Below are 20,559 nucleotides of genomic sequence, written 5' to 3'. Positions count from 1 at the left end.
AATAATACGTAAATAATACGTAAACAATACGAAAATAATACGAAATAATACTAAATTAATAAAAATTTCCTACGAAAATAAAAAAAATTCAATCCACAATTCCACAAAAAATCCCATAATTTTCAAAAAAAAATCCGAAAAAAACCGACGAATTCACAATCTAAAATTCGAAAAAAAAGTTAGTATAATAAAAACTCAAACAAAAATTAAAGTACAAATTTATACCATTTGTCTGTTTCATCTTCCATTTCCGGCAATTCTTCCACTCCTATTGGTTCCGATTCTTCCACTCCCATTGGTTCCGATTCTTCCATTTCCGTTGGTTCTGATTCTTCCATTCCCGTTGGTTCTGAATCTTCTATTACCACTATTTCATCCATCTCTGCCGACACTTCCGCATCTTCCGCCATTATTAGATTCTCTATCGTTTGAATTGGCGTCTCTGGCTCAGAACAGTCAGTATCGGCCAGCGTATTCTGCTCCACATAGGTCCAATTTGAAGCACCTCGTGGATGACGAGAGACGATATTATATATCTCATCATCATAATTTCGCGTTCGTATCAATTGTGCAGATTGAAGAGAGAAAGCGTGTTGGTCCAAGACATTTCGTAATAAATCTATTAACTATTATTAGAAAAAAAATCAATCCTATTACGAAAAAAATAATACAAATAAAAAATAAAAAATAAAAAATGCGACAAATAAGTTATCGAACCTCTTCAGATCTCCAAGACGGATTATAAACATTGATATGTCTTTTACCGTCTGGTTGCTCCTCATCCGATTCAGAATACTCTGGAGAGTGATATCGGTTGTCACTTAAAATATTCAAAAGTTCTTTTCGATCATAATTCTCCAGTTTTTCGTCATTTTTGTCGAAAAGCGATTTTGCGCCTTTAACTCGACGTGCCTTTTTCTATATTTAAAGTTTTGACGAATGATGAGATTTTTTTTTTTTTGAAATAATAAAGAAATTATTTACCTCATTTAACCGATTGTTTCGATGTAGACGGCGATTATCTTTGTCTAAAGTGCCACGTTGTTTATATAACAAGCGCACTCTGCGATGTTTATGTAAAGCGGAGAGCCAAGACTTGACTTGCCTGTATCGTGGAGTATACCTTGGCTTCATCGCTTCAATTAGTCGAGGTATAACCTGTCGAAAAATTTTATCATTCAACTCACTGGTAAACTTTTCATCGTATTTTAATTCTAGTTCAATCAGAAAAGTTTTTAGAATCGTCTTCATCTTGGCCTAAATTGTACAATATATCAGTTTAGTGAGCGTTAAAAGCATACATTGAAAGAGGATTTTTGGACGAACCCTAGCTTCTTCTTCATCTACTTCCATTTCATCTTCAGAATCGCGCACAAGATTTTTTCCTTTCCTACGCTTTGTTGGTCATTGATCCTCTTCAAATTCGATATCTTGAAGGTCAGATGAATGTCGGTGACGCAAGCCGTCATTTTCCTGACTTAGTATATTGTTATACGATTGTAATTGGCCAACGTCTAGCCATAGGTCACGCAACTCGCCATTTGCATTATCGAGTTGCCGATTTAATTCGTCGATTCTTCCCCGTAAGTAGGCATTTTCTTCTCGCATCATACGTTTCTAAAAACGTTGAAAGTCGACCAGAACTCTAAAATGAATACAAAAGTCAATTGTAGCTCACCATTTACATCTCTAGTCCAATTACTACTATAAGGTTCACGTATAATTGGCGTTAATTCTCTCCTATATGGTTTGGCGGTGTGTACATTGCTCCTATATGGTTCGGCGATGCGTACATTGCTCCTATACGGTTCGGTGGTGCGTGTAATGGGCGTTAATTCCCTATGTACATTGCTCCTATACGGTTTGGCTGTGTGTGTAATGGGCATTAATTCCCTATGTACAGTTACATTACGAATTGGTGGTACCATCTTGCTTTGTTGTGAGTACAAGCTGGATGGTACCACTAAGCGAAATGGCCCATTATCTTCCGAAGCTTCTGGTATCGACGTTTGTTTTTAAATTTTGGTAGAACCGGAACCAGAAGCTGCGGATTCCTGTTTCGATGCTTGTTTTTGAGTTTTGGTAGAACTGGAACCGGAAGTTGCGGATTCCTGTTTCGATGCTTGTTTTTAGTTTTGATAGAACCGGAACTGGAAGCTGCGGATTGTTGTTTCGATATTGACGTTTGTTTGGGAGAATTGGAACTTACAAATTCCTGTGAAGAAGTTTGTTTGTGAGACTCTTGACGACTTTTTTTGACACTTTTTTTTTCAGATCGTTACATTCTTTATAGAGATTTTAATAAACAGAAGAATAGTAAAATTAGTAAATAAAGTAGAACTTTCTTTCAAAATGACGAAAAATATTGTTCGATTTATATAAAAGTTACGTTTGACGATCAATATAAAAATGTATTGCAGATTTTATAAAAATTTTATAAAAATTACGAGAATTGTTTATCGAAAAAATAAAATTATTTTTGCGAAAAAAATTCGATTGATGGAGCTTTATAAATTCAAAATTCAAAATAAGCTTTCCTGGGAAAAAGTCTATTTGATAAAAATAAAACCAAAATTTGATTTAAAAGTTAATTAATCGTTAAAAAAAGTTTAATCGAAATTAGACTTTTATTACTTTTATCAAATCAATTACTAACGGATCAAATTTAACCGAAATTTTCAAATTAAAAAAAATTCTCATGATTGAAAATTTAATTAATCGAAATCTCGAAATTAAACTTTTATCAAATCAATTACTAACGGATTAAATTTAACCGAAATTTTCAAACTAAAAAAATTCTCATGATTGAAAATTTAATTAATCGAAATCTCGAAATTAAACTTTTATTAAATCAATTACTAACGGATTAAATTTAACCGAAATTTTCAAATTAAAAAAAAATTCATGATTGAAAATTTAATTAATCGAAATCTCGAAATTAAACTTTTATTAAATCAATTACTAACGGATTAAATTTAACCGAAATTTTCAAATTAAAAAAAATTCTCATGATTGAAAATTTAATTAATTGAAATCTTGAAATTAAACTTTTATTAAATCAATTACTAACGGATTAAATTTAACCGAAATTTTCAAACTAAAAAAAAAATTTCATAAAATTTTAATTTTCAAGAGAAAAATTGACTTCATTTGTCAAAGTTTCGTTAAATTTTAAAGTACATATTAATTATAATCGAATCTTTATCAAATTTTATAAAACATGACGAAAAGAAGATCGATTAATCAAATTATGGGTTCGGAAAGGATAGCAAACCGACTATCTTCTAGAAGGTTTAGCAAAAAAAGAACCAAAGTCCCTTGTTATTGTGACAAATGTAATGGAAAACTGGTTATAACACGAACCAAAATGCTTCACGAAGCGGTAGAAAACACAACTGACTCGAATCTTAATAGTGGTTTGGCTTTATTGTTACTAATTAATCAAGAAGAGGATTCGACAATAACTTCGTTAGAAGAAAATCCGATAAATGAAGATATTTTGGTACCTCCATTAAATGAAGAGATTTTGGTAATAACTCCTTTAGAAGAAGATTTGACAACAATTCCATTAAATGAAAAAGATAATTCTACAACTCCAGAATACAACGAAAATGAATATATTTTTTACCTCGAAGACGTACAAGAAGCTACGCAAATCGCCCACAAATTATGCTCGAACATTCAGGAACAGAAGATTTGAGCAATTCTGATTATGAACAATATACTGATACTTCTTCTTCTGATGGCAATGAGTCAGATGATGAAACTTTTGCCGATACTTTTGAAAATTATTCACCACCAGATTTTAAATCATATCAAGAGGAAGAAAAAATGACAATCGATGATAAATTTTTATGGATTTTATTGTGGATAATGACCTTTCGAAAAAGTTCAATCTCCCTGAAACAGCGACCGAATCTCAACTAAAATTCATGAAAATAGTGTTAAAAGAAATCGGTGGAGACATTTATGATAGCTTTCCTGACTCTCTATATCTGGCAAGAATTCAACTTGGCCTGAAAGATCATTTCCATAGTTTCGTGTCATGTCTGAAATGTCATAAATTATATAATAAGACAGACATAGACGAAATTCAAAAAAATGACAGTATCGGTATCATAAGATGCAGTCACGTCGAATTTCCAAATTCTGCGTCTCGAAGGACGAAATCGTGTCAAACGGTCTTGGCTGAGAGAGAGGTTAAAAAGCCAGAATTAATATATCCGTTTGTACTGATTCATCAACAATTGGAAACTCTATATCGTCAGCCTCACTTTGAACGGTTACTTCAACATTGGTCAAATCGTTGACAATTCGATAACATACTGACCGATATATATGACGGTCAAATCTGGAAAACATTAAGAGAAACTGACGATGAAAATTCAGCCAAATTTTTCTGACCAGAAGTAGCCGATTCACATCTAGGACTAATGATAAACCTTGATTGGTTCCAGCCCTACGATGGTACATTTTATAGTATTGGGGTAATTTACGCGGCTGTCTGTAATTTACCCCATGACATTCGGTTCAAGCGCGAAAATTTGCTGGTTCTCGGTCTACTACCAGGACCGAACGAAGTAAGCTTGCACAAGATTAATCATTATATTGCGCCTATTGTCAATGAATTAGAGTTACTATGGAGTGGAATAACTTTAAATCAAACATTTGAGTGCCAAAATGGGAAAAATATTCGTGCGGCTTTAGTACTAATTTCGTGCGATATCCCTGCTGCTCGAAAAATATGCGGGCACATTTCAGCTTTAGTTTCTTGCCATCGGTGTATGAAACGAGCAAATTATGAAGACCACCAACATAATTTTGCAGGTATGGAGGATATGGAGAATTGGTTCATTACTCGTGATTCGACCGAACATCGTCGGAATGCTCTTGCATGGCGAAGTTGCAATTCCACCAATTCAAGAAAGAATTTCGTTAGTGAAAAAGGGGTTAGGTGGTCGGAGTTACTTCGATTGCCGTACTTTGACCCAATTCGTTTTATTATTGTAGATCCAATGCACTGCTTATTCTTAGGAATTGCGAGGTGGATAATGAAGAGGATTTGGATTGACGAATGTGTTTTAACCCTGAACGATCTAAAGCAGATTCAAGAAAAAATGAATCAATTCAAAATACCGGCTGATTTAGGACAAATTCCCGGGAATATTGAGCGCGGAAAAGGGTTTCGAACTATACAGCTGATCAGTGGCGAATTTTCTTTATGATCTACGCAACTACCTCATTGTGGGAACATTTACCGTCAAAAGATCAAAAAATCTTGACACATTTCGTTAGAGTTTGTTCTATTTTAGTAAGCCGAATTTTAGAAATTGAATTAATGGAAGAAGCTCATGAGAGGCTAATTAAAATAATTAAGCTTATTGAAGTACACTATGGAAGAATAAAAATTACGCCTAATCTTCACCTTTCGCTCCATTTGTGCGATTGTTCGAATGATTTTAGTCTATTGTATGCATTTTGGTGTTTTTCATTTGAGCGTATGAATGGAATACTCGGTAAGATATTCTTTTTTTTACTTTTTTTACTTTATTCGGATGTTTACATTGTTAGTCTTATTTTTAATAATTTTTAAGGCTCGTTGCCAACAAGTAATAGACAAATTGAACCGAAAATAATGTGTCGGATAATGAATGATAATCGAATTGGAAATCTCATTAGTTCTGACATTCAAACGAAAGGCTTAGAATTGCTTGAAGATCGACTCACAACTGGTTCAATATCGGCTGCAGACCAATTTTCTTCAGATGAACTAGAGCGGTTTTGGCTAAATGCTAAAAACATACAGGAATCGACTATTACTGGATGCGAGCCGTTTCCTGGAGAAATGCTGAAGCTTAGTTCTGAAGCAATAATGACCGAATCAATGCTCGAACTGATGGTTGCTTTTTATAATGCTTCTTATATCGAAATGTATAAGTTTCGCAAACCAGCAGATGAAATTATCCAAGATTCTATAACAATTCGAGTAAAGATAAATCAATTTGGAAGATGCCGAATTGGTTCCAAAGTATTTGGCTCCGCAATGTCAGTTCGACATACAAAAAGCTCGTGTGTCCTAGCCAAATTTATAACTAGTGATGAGGAAGTCGACAGTTATCCGTTAAGGTGTTCTGAATGGGTCAGGTCAATTCGGTGACCCGTCGGGTTGACCCGAAAATTTCGGGTCGGGTCATCAAATTTATGACCTGACCTCAGATCAGGTTACAGTTTGACCTGACCCGTTGACCCATTTGACCCGACATAATATTTCTGGTCAGATGGGTCAAATATGTAAAAAAAAATGCCGAAACGTTTTTTTTTTTGTATTATTATTAAGAAAAAACGTTTCAGTGTTTTTTCATATAAAAAAAAACGCCGAAACGTTTTTTTTTATATTAATTATTATAGAAATAACGTTTCGGCATTTTTTCATATAAAATTATTAGAAAAAAAACGCTGAAACGTTTTTTTTTGTATTAATTATTATAGAAAAAACGTTTCGGCGTTTTTTCATATAAAATTATTAGAAAAAAAACACCGAACTATTTTTTTTTGTATTAATTATTATAGAAAAAACGTTTCAGCATTTTTCATATAAAATTATTAAAAAAAAACGCTGAAACGTTTTTATTTGCATTATTATTAAGAAAAAACGTTTCGGCGTTTTTTCATATAAAATTTAAAAAAAAAATGCTGAAACGTTTTTTTTTATATTACTTATTAAGAAAAAACGTTTCGGCGTTTTTTCATGTAAATTATATTTAAAAAAAACGCTAAAAACGTTTTTTTTTGTATTAGTTGTTAAGAAAAAACGTTTCGGCATTTTTTCGTATAAAATTATTAGAAAAAAACGCGAAACGTTTTTTTTTTGTATTAGTTGTTAAGAAAAAACGTTTCGGGTTTTTTCATATAAAATTATTAAAAAAAAAACGCCGAAACGTTTTTTTTTATATTAATTATTATAGAAAAAACGTTTCGGCGTTTTTTCATATAAAATTATTAGAAAAAAACGCGAAACATTTTTTTTTGCATGATTATTAAGAAAAAACGTTTCGGCATTTTTTCATATAAAATTATTAGAAAAAAAACGCTGAAACATTTTTTTTTGTATTAATTATTATAGAAAAAACGTTTCGGCGTTTTTTCATATAAAATTATTAAAAAAAAATGCCGAAACGTTTTTTTTTTGCATTATTATTAAGAAAAAATGTTTCGGCATTTTTTTTTAATAATTTTATATGAAAAAATGCCGAAACGTTTTTTCTATAATAATTAATACAAAAAAAACGTTTCGGCATTTTTTCATATAATAAATATTAAAAAAATGTCGAAACGTTACTTTTTTAGCAGAAAAACGTCAAGTTTGGCATTTTTTGTTTTTTTTTAACTAAAAAATGTCGGGTTGACGTTTTCAATTAAAAAACCCAGGGTTTTTTAATTTTTTAATCATTTTTGATACACGGGTCAAACGGGTCAAACGGGTCGAGTCGGGTAAGATGGGTTACCCGACCCGACCCGACCCAATTTTTTTTGTCAGGTCGGGTAAGACGGATTACCCGACCTGACCTGACCCGTTCAGAACACTAGTCAAAAATAATTTTTAACTACTATTAAACCCTATTAAACCTATATAAAAAAAAGGACAAACAATCCATATTAGTTATAAAATAAGTAATGGTAGTATGAGAAAAAAAATAATTATCTTTACTTTAGGCAAAATTTCTAAGCTGAAAGAATAAGAAATTCCAAATCATCAAAAATAATTCCAGACCGCCTAGAGAAGAGAAATTAGTATTAGCATATAGTATTGTATAACTAACAAGTATAATTGAAGAGTTGTAGATATGAGAGGATATCGATAACTTACAAAAATAAATGATTTTTATATACTTTTTTTTCATTTTTTATATTAAAAAGCTCCTTATAATAAAAAAAATCCAATTTTTTACGGTTTACACAAAAACTACCTAACTGACTGTCATTAATAACTTAGAAAAACATTTTCTTCTCGTGAATTTGCATATATTACTATTATTAAAAATATTTTTTATTCTATTTCTCAACTTTAATCTCAAAGAAAAGCTTTTTTTAAGGGTTTTTTGCACGAAATATAAAATGAAAATAAAAATTTACTAAAATAGAAAGCAATGATAAAATTTATAGAACACATGATTATCTATAAATTTTGTAATTTACACAAGCGTGGTACATTTGGAATTTGACGATAATTATAAAATAAAGTTGTTGGATTAACATTACACAAAATCGATTTATTATGAAAATGATCTGCATGTGACATTTCCGGTGACTGATAAGCAAAAAAATAAGGTTAAATAAATTTTCTTAATTTTTATTAGTTTGTTGTATTAAAATAACCATATAATTGACTACTTTCTTTGGCTAGATGCAACCGAATAAAGTGAAGTTTTTGACTTTTAAAAAGTTCAAAAATATTTTTCAAACCTTGAACGAACATGTTTATTATTGTTGAAAAAAATGTTACATTGCATAAATATGGTGTTACCTTTGACCTGAAAATTTCGATTTTAATGTAATTTGGGCCAGCATTACGAATTCAGCTAGAATTAAGAAAATTTCAGCCAGAATTAAGATCTGAAAATTGTCAATTTTAGCCATTTGTACCAACTTTGGCCAACCTTAAGTTTACATATATACTATATGCCATATAGCCATACTATCCCAATAATTTATATTGAGATATCATAGTACAAAAAATCTCTCTCTAATTTTTGGGGACATTTCCACTGACTGATATACATATTTATTTATTTATTTATATAATATTTTATACAAAATAAAATCTAACTTGCTTTAAAAATCATTATTATTATACAAACAAATTTCTGACTTATCAAATAATTACCAATTGGCTATACAAATTCAAACACATGACTTATCAGAAAATTACATAGTAAGTCTATATAAAATCGGATCCCAGTATTATATATAATGTTTGGGGTCCTATTCTACCCATCTATTTAAAAATCACGTGTAATTATACAATGCTCTATTAATTACAGCATTAACTGATTAATATATTATGAAAAATTAGTTTTTATTTGATTAGCAAAGATAATTTGATTCCAAATTTCCAATACATAATATTTTAGAACAATTTATACCTGTAAAATATTAATTCGTGATCTGCCAGTGAACCATAAAATTTGACCATTAAAAGGTGGTGATAAGAACATATATATTTTTATCAATAATTTAGAATCTGCAATTCTGAAGAAAAAATATGGGATAACTCGCCTTCTATTGGTCATGGAGACATAAAATTATTACCATTAGATGCGTCTTGACAAGACGAATCCGATGAACCAAATTTTATTTTCTTACGACCACTAGATGATGAGTTATCTTTAAAATTTTTAAAATACTAAATTTTTTTTTTTCAAATTCAAATTTTCAGCTCTTATGAAAGTGTCTTTCGGTGCTTAAAATTTTACCGGTCTTTTATTACTAAGATAGCCAAATGGCATATTTTTATGCCTATAATATTAGTTTTTTATATTATATTTTAGTAATTTGTACATTGCATTGCGGACGCAAGTATTATGCATTATTAGTAAATATATATATAACTTTACCAGAATTTAATAGCCAAGTTTTATGGTTCGCTTGGTCGGATCGCGAATTAAATATCAAATTGAATTAACTCTAGAGAATATTTAGCTATTATTTTCATAAATAGAAAATTTTATTTTTACTAATAATAAATTACTTCAATTTAACAATTCAAATCTTGGTTTAGACATTTTAGTAAATTTATTAATATTATTTTTTATAAAATTGCTGGAGGCGATCATTGCCAGTGTCACGTGATTTTTAATAATGTTTCCGTTTTTACTATGTATTCTAGGGACTTTTGAATTTTTTTAGTATGAAAAATTCTATTTGTCACCCTTATTCGTCACATCCCATTAATTTCAGCTAAATTTTATAATTCTGGCCAAAATTGCCTTTTTGGAAACTTGAGTAACGTTATACAATCCAAAAGGGCAATTTTATTTCTCATATAGTGCATAACGTAGAAGCGTAAATAGTCCGAAATTTATTTTTATGCTGATCATTACCAAATATAGTTAGATTATTACTAAATAAAGTTAGATTATTACTAAATTTGGTAATAAAGATGTTGATCATTTTATGTATTATAAATTAAATTAATATGATTGGTTAAAATCATTTTCACGTGATTAAAAATTCCGAATTTTTCTCATTTACATATAAAATTATATAAATTAATATAAAAATACATCAACTTTAAATCTTAATAGCTCCTAAAATATGTCAGTTATGGAAAAAATAATCCGATAATTTGAAAGAGAAGAACTTAAAGTATAATATTATCAGTTTATATTTTCAATTATCATAAAATTTTATTAAGTAGTTAACATTTTAAAATCACTAATTTTATTTGATGCCTTTAGATGTTATGCACCATAAAAATCGAGAAAATGGGTTACACAAGATTCCAAAAAAGGCAATTTCTATATCGATCATTTAATTCCGGCCAAATTAAAAAATCACGTGACGCCAGCGATGATCGCCGCCGGCGATAAATAGCAAACTCCTATTTTTTATTATATTATTATTATATTATTAATGTAATAAATATTCAATTGTTATTCAGTATAATTGAATGATATTTAACTATTATTTGATCAAGTTGAATATAGATCAAATAGTAGATCATTATTAATTTAGGTTAAATAATTTTGATTTTGGTCAAATATAAGTTGAATTGTTATAAGATCAAATATTTCATTTTAACTAATAAGGCTATATATATAGGGTTTAATATAATAAATTAATGAAGGTTTTGAATGAAGAAGAAATTTTTTTTCTATTTTGAAAATTCTAGCATTTATTCTGAATATAAAGGTTAAGATTCAAGCTTTTATTCAATGATTATAATGTTATATATCTATATTATTATAAACTAATAACTTTATAAACGTTAGGAAGCATACGAAGCATATACATATAAAAAAAATCAAAAAATCATTTATTTTCTTAGCCAATTACTAATATAGGTAACTTTGAGTATTATTTACTATCTCATGAGTTACAAAAATTTTTTCTGAAAATTTTTTACATGTAATTTATTTTTCTATTGATAATTCTGACAGATCACCTTGAGCTAAATTTTTTGTGAATGTACACTTTTATAATAATACCCTATAAGTAAATTTATAACTTTTAATCATTCAGAATAAGTAATTAGTATCACATTTTGAATCATTTATGTGAAGTTTTAGAGTTTTGCTAAAATCAGATCTAATGATTTTATGTGTAATAGTGCATCTAAAAAATAAATATTCTGTATAATGCTAGAAAAATAAGTCATGATTTATGATAACTTATCAGTATCTGAAAGTGTTTTAGAACTGTCATAAAACTGTAAAGTGATACTTATGATATGATATACTCTATATATACAACATTTTTAGCTAAATTTTTGGTATATTTATAATTAAATAAAAATGAATCTAATATTTTATTATAATATATTGACTAAAACTTACTAAAAATACTATAAATCAATAAAATCACTATGTATAATAACTCTGCTATAAACTGCTAAAATTTTACTAAATGGTTTTGGAAGTACTTATGAGAAGTATTTGAAATATGCTGATTTACATCGCATTAAGGAATAAGAATGGTAAAACTCTGTCTGACTGAAAAAATAGGATTTGGAATCATCTAATGTATTTTCAGAATAAAAAATATTATACATATAATGATTATAATGTGAAAGATTACTTTTGTGCTGCCAAACCTTTGCCAAGACCCCGGAAACTCTATATAAAGGTTGGTCTAAATTTTGAGAAATTTACTATTATCTTTACCCAGTTTAAGCCAAAAATTTACTAGTATCATTACCCAATTTAGAAATAACCTGAAATATTTTTCTAATATATATTACCCAAAATAAAAACAACCTATTATAATTTTTATATAAGTAATTTATTAATAAAATGCGATATATCATACAAATAACGTGTTTTTTTTAATCCAGAATTGATACCAAAATATTAACTATATGTAAAGATGTTAGCCGTAACTGTAATATTAAGACACAGTGTCGTATGTAATAGGTTGCAACCTATCTACATTAAAAAGCAAAAGTTGTAATGCTGTAATTAGGTTGTAATGCCATAATTAGGTCGTAATACTGTAATTAGGTCTTAATGCCGTAACTAATCCGTAATGCCGTAATTCCGAAATTACGTATGTAATTTCGGCCAGAATTATGCACTTAATTTTAGCAGAAATTAACAAATATCCTAAAAAGGAAAGTGTTGTTACACAAAATTCCAGTGTCGTTCCCACTAAAATCAATTTTTGTGGAACGGCTATCGCCAAAAAAGGAAAGATCCGCATTCCCGTTTTGGCTGAATTATGATTTTCGGCTGAAATTACATGTTTAAGTGAAATTACGTTAATTTCGGCCGGAATTATATTTCGGATTTCGGATTTCGGATTTTAGGAAATATGTGACCGTGTAATTTCAATTTTAGGGTAAATAATATCAAAAATAATAATAATAATAATTTTTTTTTTTTGTAAAAAAGTTTATATGTAAATTATGCATAAAATCATCTAATTATTAAAGATATTATGCTAATTTAATATAAATTTTTTGAAAAAAACTTAATATTTCCCACCTTCCATCCTGACCATCCACCCCTAGGGATTTTAGTTCATTATATAATTTTTTTCTTTACACGAACGCGTATACAAAATACAAAAAAAAATGCGACGCGTCTTATGTACCCCCTAAAAATTAAAATTACACGACATATAAACTATTGTAATTTACTTTTATAATTCATTACTTTTATTTTAAATTTTTATGCCATTAAAAATTACGACATTACAGCCTAATTATATATAGCATTGCGACCTAATTACAGCATTACAACCCAATTACAGCATTACGGCCTAATTACAGTATTACGAAAAGTGTCATAACTGTAATGCTGTATGCTGTAATATTACGGCATCGGCCAATCAATTACGGCTAACATCTTTAACTATATGTTTTTGTGAAAAAAAATCAAAAATTTCCCAAGAATTTCCTATTAAACATAAACGACCAATTAGATTAACAACTGTTGAATTGGTGTAAATTATATCTGAGCTATTATCAAAGTGATAAATAACTTGTTTTGGAGTTATATGTGCAAATAAATTGCCTCCCGTTTTACTTGCTAGAGAAAATAAATTGTCATCAATATTAATATATGTGGGCGAACCTACAGCAAAAGGTGGGGCTCAGACAGATCACGTGATTTTGAGATTTTTTGAAAATCAGATGCTTATTGGTCTTAACTTTATGGGGGTATTTTTTTCCATTAAGATATATTTAGTAAAATAATTTGCAATTCGATTTTTTTTCTACTGCATTATTTCGTAAATATCGTAAATATCGTAAAATTGCTTTTTAATAAAAATATGGAGTATGGTATTAGTTCTATTAAAGATGATGCAAATAAAACTATTTTAACTGCTTTAGAAGATCTAGATAATACATTTTTTACCGAATATTCATACTCTGAAGATGAAAAAGAGCCTAGTTTTATACCAAATGATAATGATGATGATACCGAATTAATAGATTTATCGTTAAAAGTAGCTGATATTCATTTAGATAATTTTGAATTTAAAGAAAATCCCGATAGTTATATTGAAGATGAGGTTTATAAACGCTTGAAATTAAAAGTTGATGAATTTTTTTTAAAAAAAAAGTGTTCATGCCGTTCTTCTGATCAACCTTGTTTTATGAAAATTGGCTATGAACGTTTTCTTGCACGTCGAATTGAATTTGAAAGCTTGGACAAAACAATGCGAGATATGGTTGTTAAAGGACAGCTTATGGCCTTTCAAAAGGATGAAAATACACGAAAAGTTAATAGTAATGATAGAAAATTTGTGCGCTTTAATTATTGTTATAATAATGATCTTTTAATTTGTTGTACAACGTATGAAAATCTTATTGGAGCTAGTCATAAATATTTAGATACAATTATACAACATTTACGAGAACATGGTATTGAAGAACGTGTACATGGAAATACTGGTAGAGCTCCTAAAAATATGAAACGTGTAGAAGTTAATTATGATGTAGCAAACGACGTACAAGTATTTTTAAAAACTATTCAAATGTACATGGTATACCTTCGCCCAGGCAACATTGCAGTGAAAATACTATACCGGTCGTATTTCTTCCAACAAGTTACAGCTATTCTTCAGTATACCGTGACTATGTAAATGCTTATAAGGATAAGCATGGAGCAGAAACTCGTGTTATGGTCAAACAAACTTTTATTAATATTTGGAAATCTTTAATGCAATCGCTCCAATTTATGTCTCCAAAATCGGATTTGTGTGAAAATTGTGAGTTAATGAAGATGGACATTCGGTATATTATACAACATGAGAAAAAATTGGAATCTACAGAAAATTACCTGGCCCATTTAAAACGTGCACAACAAGAGCGAGATTATTATAATTCAAATATTGCACTTGCAATTGAAGATGGCCGAAATAATTCTAATCCATCCGGATCTCAAATATTATTCAAAACTTTTGAGGGAAGTGCTCACATTGCATATGACTGGGCGCAAAATGTACAAATCCCCCACTCACCACAACAGGTAGGATCCTTGTTTTTCAAAAGTCCACGAAAAGTGCATTTATTTGGTGTTTGTAATACTGGCAACTATCCTAATACACAACAGATTAATTATATTATTGATGAGGGTGAAATGGCTGATGACGGCAAACAAGGAAAGGGTGCAAATTGTACATTAAGTTTGGTTTTACATGCAATTCAAAAATATAATCGTGGAGAAAAAAAATTAATTGTTGCATGTGATAATTGTGTAGGGCAAAATAAAAATAACTTCACCTTATTTTTTTATTCATGGTTAATTGATCGTGGTATATATGATGAAATAGAATTAAATTTTATGATACCCGGACACACAAAATTTATTTGTGATGGTTGTTTTGGTCTAATTAAGATACTCTATCGAAAAAGTATAGTGAATACAGTGGATGATGTTGTTTCAATTATCAACCGTTCCACTACAAATAATTTCAATATTGCTCAGCGTTATTTAAATGGAAAAGGGTTTCAATATTACGATTTTAAGAGTCATTTTCAAATGTTTAAAAAATTACCTAACATTCAAAAATATCATCATTTTTATTTTTCTTCACAACACCCTGGAGTTGTCTTTTATAAAGATAAACTTGAAGATGTTTACGAAAAAACTACAATTCGTACTTTTTCTTATGCCATCAACATTTTACCACCTATAATTGCTTCTAGACCCCTTTCCTTAAAAAGACAAGAAGAATTATATAAAGAAATTGCGCCTTATGTTGATGTACCCTTTCGTGAAATTACTTGTCCTAAACCTGAACTTCAAAATGAGTGAAAATAAATTTTATTTTTTCGTATATAAGACAAAAACTTCATTATTACTCATTTTTTACATTATAAAACTTACATTTTTTATGATTTTTACGCTATAAAACTTATATTTTTTACATATAAACATAGTTTATAATTGTAACAATAAAAAATTTACAATTTCATTGATTTGAAAAGTAATGTTTCGAAATAAATAAATTTGTTATGTTTTTTCTTAAACTTGTATAAAGGTTATGCTCTCATATATTCAATAATACAAATAAAACAAGGTGTTAAATGGAAGCTAATATATTCAAAATATTGCCTGTAAAAATTTTTCTTTTATTATAAAAGTCAATATTAAGAACTTCGCAGTAAATCACATGAAAATTACGTAAAAACTTTAATTGCGATTTTCTCAAAATCACGTGAATGTCCGAGCCCCACCTTTTGCTGTGGGTTCGCCCATGTGGCAACTGAAATATAAGATAAAGAATCTATATGTTTTGAAAAAGAAATATAAGCATGTCGCTTAGATACTAATTTATATATTGACAATACTTTTCCTAGTAATATCTCTTCTTTTGATATATATAAAATAAAATTATTTTCTTGTAATGGATTATTATCGGTTATATTTGCATAGGAAATATTTGAAGCTATTATTTAGAATAATAAATAAATATAATAAATAAAAACTAGTGTTCACCTGTTGTCTACGACAACAGTTAATATGTAATTCCGGCCAGAATTAAAAGATCTGCAAAGAATTTCCTTTTTTTGGAAATTTGAGCAACACAATTTTTTAATTTCTCTGAAAAGTAACAGAAGACAAAATTTCCTTTTTTGGAAATTTGTGTAACCGAAAATTTCCTTTTATGGAATCCTGCGTAACTCAAAATTTCAGTTTTCGCCAGAAATAAAATTTCCTTTTTTGGTATTGTGTAACATTTGTGACGAATAGGAGTAGGGTTACACAATTCAAATGACTTATTTATATGGTTAATCTAAATATAACGCCTACGTGATTGCAGTGTTTTTTAATATATAGATTAAAAAATTAAAATAATGCCTTTACCTTTAACATGTTGAGGTAATCCAATATTCTCAAGTTTTTTCTTCCCATCCATCTTTCTTTTCGTGATCTATTTGTTAATTCAAAAGTACTATCATTTCGAAAAAATTCTGAAACTAATAAATTTGCTGAATTTTGTTTTAATTTTGCCTGATTATTGGATGATCGAATTGCATTTAATTGACAATTTTGGCAAGGTCGTTCAGATCGTGAAAATGCATTATGAGATGCACGAATTTGAATTATTTGTGATATATTCATTGAACCATCTATATAAAACAATTCATTTTATTCTAATTCAATCATCGGAAAATATTTTTTTGAAGTATTTAGAATATAATCCAATTCTATTTTTGATAAATCTGAAAGCTTATGCTCTTGTTCTGGTTCATTTGTTTGTTGCTCCAAATCTGCTAATTGTGATAATTGTGCTACTTCTAAAGCTGTATTAGCTAAAGAATAATCTTCATTTAAATCAGATTCATCATTATTGAAATCAAATCCACTGATATCATTTATATCATCTGAATTATCAGAACTAATATTTAAATAATTAGAAATTGCCATTGATTGATGTGATGTTCAACCATAAAAGCGTGGAATTGACTTATCATTTAATAGTTTAATTCCTAATACTTTAATAAATTTAGCCGCATCTTCATATGCTATTTTGATTGCATCATGAATAGCATTATCATTTGGCCATATTCGTAAAATATCAATATTTTCATTTGATTTAAAATTTGGATCAAAATCAAATATATATTTTAATAAATAATTAATAAACCAAATAAGTTAATTATATTTATATAAAAATTTGAAATACAATGTTTATTAATTTACCTGATGCTGATGTTTTTTCCTTTTGAATTTGCATATTTTGTCTAATAATTTTGTCCCGGTATGCAACACGTTGTTGAATTTTAAAAAATTCATAAAAGGAAAAATCATTTGTTATTTGACGAGATATACCAAACACATGTTCTATAGCCTCTGTACCATGTTCCCAAGGATATAAAGGGTATGATGAGTAAAATTCACGATGAGATATAATTAAAAGTATTAAGGATTTTGCTAAATTGGTAAAAATTTTAAAACTTTGTGGAGAAATAAAGTTTTTGGCAATAGAAAACATTGAATTATATAATTTACTAGAATCTTCTATATATTCAATCCACATATTTAAAAAAAAATATCTATGCATGGCCATTATAATTCATTCCTTATAAGAAATATTACGATTTAGGTATGAATCAAAAAGATTTCCTATTTAAAAAATAAAAAATCTATTATACACAAATATAATAATTATATAATAAACATTAATTATTTATTACCTAACACAAATAGATAAGTAAATAAAGATTGCATTTCATTATTTTCTAAACCAGTTTGATATATTTGTGCTAATATGTCTGAATGAAATACTCTATACGCGGCCCCATCATCCTGTTTATCAACATTAACAACATCCCGCATATAAAGCGCATGATCTGGAGATTGAGCAAGAGTTAAGAGATGTCGGTAAAGTATTACATTATTCCCAAGTACAAGTAGTCTTGCGCCTGAATGAAGTTGATTACGAGCTGTTTTCTTAGCATGTTTGGGATCTTGTACAGTTATGATAGGTAAATTTCGATAAATTGGCATCTATACATATTAATTTATTTAATAAAAATTTCTTTTTAAAATCATACTTTTATTATACTATAATCACCTGGAAATGTACATTATAATAATTATCATGAAATTCAAAAAAAGTTTCAGCTTTTTCACTATTCATTATTAATTATTACGCATTATATTCAACAGGAGCACCATCTGATCCCAAACTAACTAAATTAATACCTGCATCTCAGGACATGGTTATTACATTTATTAGAAGGTCATAAATTTCTGCAGCATTAGATCCCCCATTTGTTGGTAACATAAAAATTACAAAAGGCAGAATTTTTTCAATTGGAATCTAAAAAAATACTTAAAATGTAAATAATTTTTTAATTAATTTTTATATTATATTTAATTCATACCTTTAATACTATTACTCTAACTTGAGTTGCAATAGCTTTTTTTTGTTTTATATAATTTATAACATTATGAATATCATCATATGTTTGAACCGAAGTCTCTGATAATTTTAAAGTAGATCTAACAATACCATCTAGTTCATCTGAATAAGTAAATTTAGGTCGAATTTTTGTACAATCTGTCATTCCAACAACAAGTCCATTCCAATTAAGTGCTTTAATTAACTGAGAAAATTTTAGTATATTTTCATATATTAATTCTGGATTAGTCACAACATCAACTTCTTTTGCTCGCAGGTATCTTATAGATCGAACGCTCATTCCTGCAAATATTTGTCTAAAAATCTCATATTCACGACTGCTCTCTGATAATAAACTAAAAAATTGTTTTAAGTGTTTAGAATAACGGAGACCTGTAGTTTTTTTGTTTCTTAATTTTTTTCCCTGTATTTGTATCATTAGTGATACTAATTCTTGAAATGTTTTTTCTCCTTTAAAAAATCCATCTTTTCCGAATTGAGCTAATTTAGTCCAAATTGCCGTATTGTCATTATCTTCATCAGCTGATACCCATAATGATTTGAGATTTATATTAAGAAGTAATTTGCTTAAAGGATGTTCAAGATAGCATTTTGGAATAAAGCGAATATTTTTTCCAGTTGCTCGCCGCTATAAATACAAAAAAAACAGATGATTAAATTTAAACATAATAAATACATAATATGGTTGAACTCGTACCTTATTAATTGCTTTAATTAGGCGATTATCCCTTCTTAATTGGTCACAGTTATTACAAATACCTGATTCTCGGATTGTAAAATTTTCACATGCTTTGCTTCTGACGGATATAGTAGTTTTATCTAATATCCACGTAGCACATGCACGTAGATAATTTTCGAGATCATCACAATTTGCTGTACTAAGACTCTTTAATCTAAGTTTCATTTTAATAGTTTCGGGAAATAATTCTTTTGTGGCTATATCAGGTCTAACTGATCCCCCAAATTCAGCAGGACTATTAAGTACATACAGTCAAACCTCTATATACCGATATTGCTGTTTTGGGGAAAAAGCATCGGTATATTGAATTATCGGTTTATAAAAAAAATTTTGTATACCGATATTATTATAAATAACGTGATTAATATCGGTATAAGTATTTTAATATATATAAACATGCAACTTTATTCTATATTTATAAAATTCAAAAAATTTATTAACAAAATTGTATCAATTATATCAATTATGTATTACATTAGGGATTAGAAGTAAATATCAATTATATAATTACGTTATTAGGATTAGAAGTAAAATAGCTATCTAATGTAGCCTGCTTTAAATCGGTGATATGTGATCTTAATACTTCATGTCTCAATTTTTGTAATGTATTTAATTCACTTTGATTAATAGAATTATTTAACGATGAATATTTAAAAAACATAACAAGATCATCCAAATCATTTAAGGTCTGAACTTTTGAAATTACTGATGGAATTTCTTCATCAGATTCAACTTCTAGTTCATTTTTATCTAAATTTACTAAAGATATAATTTCTTCATCAGTCAGCCCTTCGTTACTTTTTAGATGATCATCAATATGAATAAATTCATCCGCGTCCATATGATCATCAAATGGGAGTTGATCAATTAGAAATTGTATTTCTTCCCGTTCTACTTGATTATCTTCTCCTAATTGATTAACACTTTCATCCACTTCCTCTTGATTTACTAATGGAAGTATACCTGTATGCTTCCAACAATTATAAATTGTTTCTTGTGTTACTGCATTCCAAGCATTTGTACAAAAAACAATAGCATCATGAATATTTAAAGAATCGGCTCCTTTATTCAATTGCTGTGAGATTTCATATGCTTCAACCCTATTTTTTACAAGGAGTTTTCGATACTTCGCCTAAAATTAAGTGAGTGTATGTTAAAACATTAAAAAATAATAAAAGAAAAAAAAATGCTAACCTTAAAGGAATTAATGATTCCTGCAT

At 28.5% G+C, this 20,559-nt stretch overlaps 6 protein-coding genes across 6 annotated transcripts; 2 read left to right on the top strand and 4 right to left on the bottom strand.

Annotated features, from left to right (window-relative positions):
* Positions 1-206: 206 nt before the first annotated feature.
* Positions 207-410, bottom strand: OCT59_009954 (uncharacterized protein; the record flags this gene model as incomplete). Its single annotated transcript, XM_066132695.1, has 1 exon — positions 207-410. The coding sequence occupies one exon, from the start codon at positions 408-410 to the stop codon at positions 207-209; it is 204 nt and encodes a 67-aa protein (XP_066000312.1).
* A 994-nt stretch (positions 411-1,404) lies between these two features.
* OCT59_009953 (uncharacterized protein) lies at positions 1,405-1,928 on the bottom strand (the record flags this gene model as incomplete). The annotated part of the gene is made up of 2 exons (XM_066132694.1): positions 1,405-1,617; positions 1,686-1,928. 2 exons carry the CDS (start codon positions 1,926-1,928, stop codon positions 1,405-1,407), a joined length of 456 nt encoding a protein of 151 aa, XP_066000311.1.
* A 1,292-nt stretch (positions 1,929-3,220) lies between these two features.
* Positions 3,221-3,700, top strand: OCT59_009952 (uncharacterized protein; the record flags this gene model as incomplete). The annotated part of the gene is made up of 1 exon (XM_066132693.1): positions 3,221-3,700. One exon carries the CDS (start codon positions 3,221-3,223, stop codon positions 3,698-3,700), a length of 480 nt encoding a protein of 159 aa, XP_066000310.1.
* Positions 3,701-13,491: 9,791 nt separating this feature from the next.
* On the top strand, positions 13,492-15,482 carry OCT59_009951 (uncharacterized protein; the record flags this gene model as incomplete). The annotated part of the gene is made up of 3 exons (XM_066132692.1): positions 13,492-14,201; positions 14,279-14,693; positions 15,063-15,482. The coding sequence occupies 3 exons, from the start codon at positions 13,492-13,494 to the stop codon at positions 15,480-15,482; spliced, it is 1,545 nt and encodes a 514-aa protein (XP_066000309.1).
* A 1,338-nt stretch (positions 15,483-16,820) lies between these two features.
* On the bottom strand, positions 16,821-17,099 carry OCT59_009950 (uncharacterized protein; the record flags this gene model as incomplete). Its single annotated transcript, XM_066132690.1, has 1 exon — positions 16,821-17,099. The coding sequence occupies one exon, from the start codon at positions 17,097-17,099 to the stop codon at positions 16,821-16,823; it is 279 nt and encodes a 92-aa protein (XP_066000308.1).
* Positions 17,100-18,387: 1,288 nt separating this feature from the next.
* On the bottom strand, positions 18,388-19,504 carry OCT59_009949 (uncharacterized protein; the record flags this gene model as incomplete). The annotated part of the gene is made up of 3 exons (XM_066132689.1): positions 18,388-18,498; positions 18,563-19,228; positions 19,298-19,504. 3 exons carry the CDS (start codon positions 19,502-19,504, stop codon positions 18,388-18,390), a joined length of 984 nt encoding a protein of 327 aa, XP_066000307.1.
* Positions 19,505-20,559: the final 1,055 nt, after the last annotated feature.

This window comes from Rhizophagus irregularis, chromosome 18, assembly GCF_026210795.1.
Source record: "Rhizophagus irregularis chromosome 18, complete sequence".
Lineage (NCBI taxonomy): Eukaryota > Fungi > Glomeromycota > Glomeromycetes > Glomerales > Glomeraceae > Rhizophagus > Rhizophagus irregularis.
The sequence above is the reverse complement of the archived record's forward strand: the minus strand, read 5'-3'. Positions and strand labels throughout refer to the sequence as shown.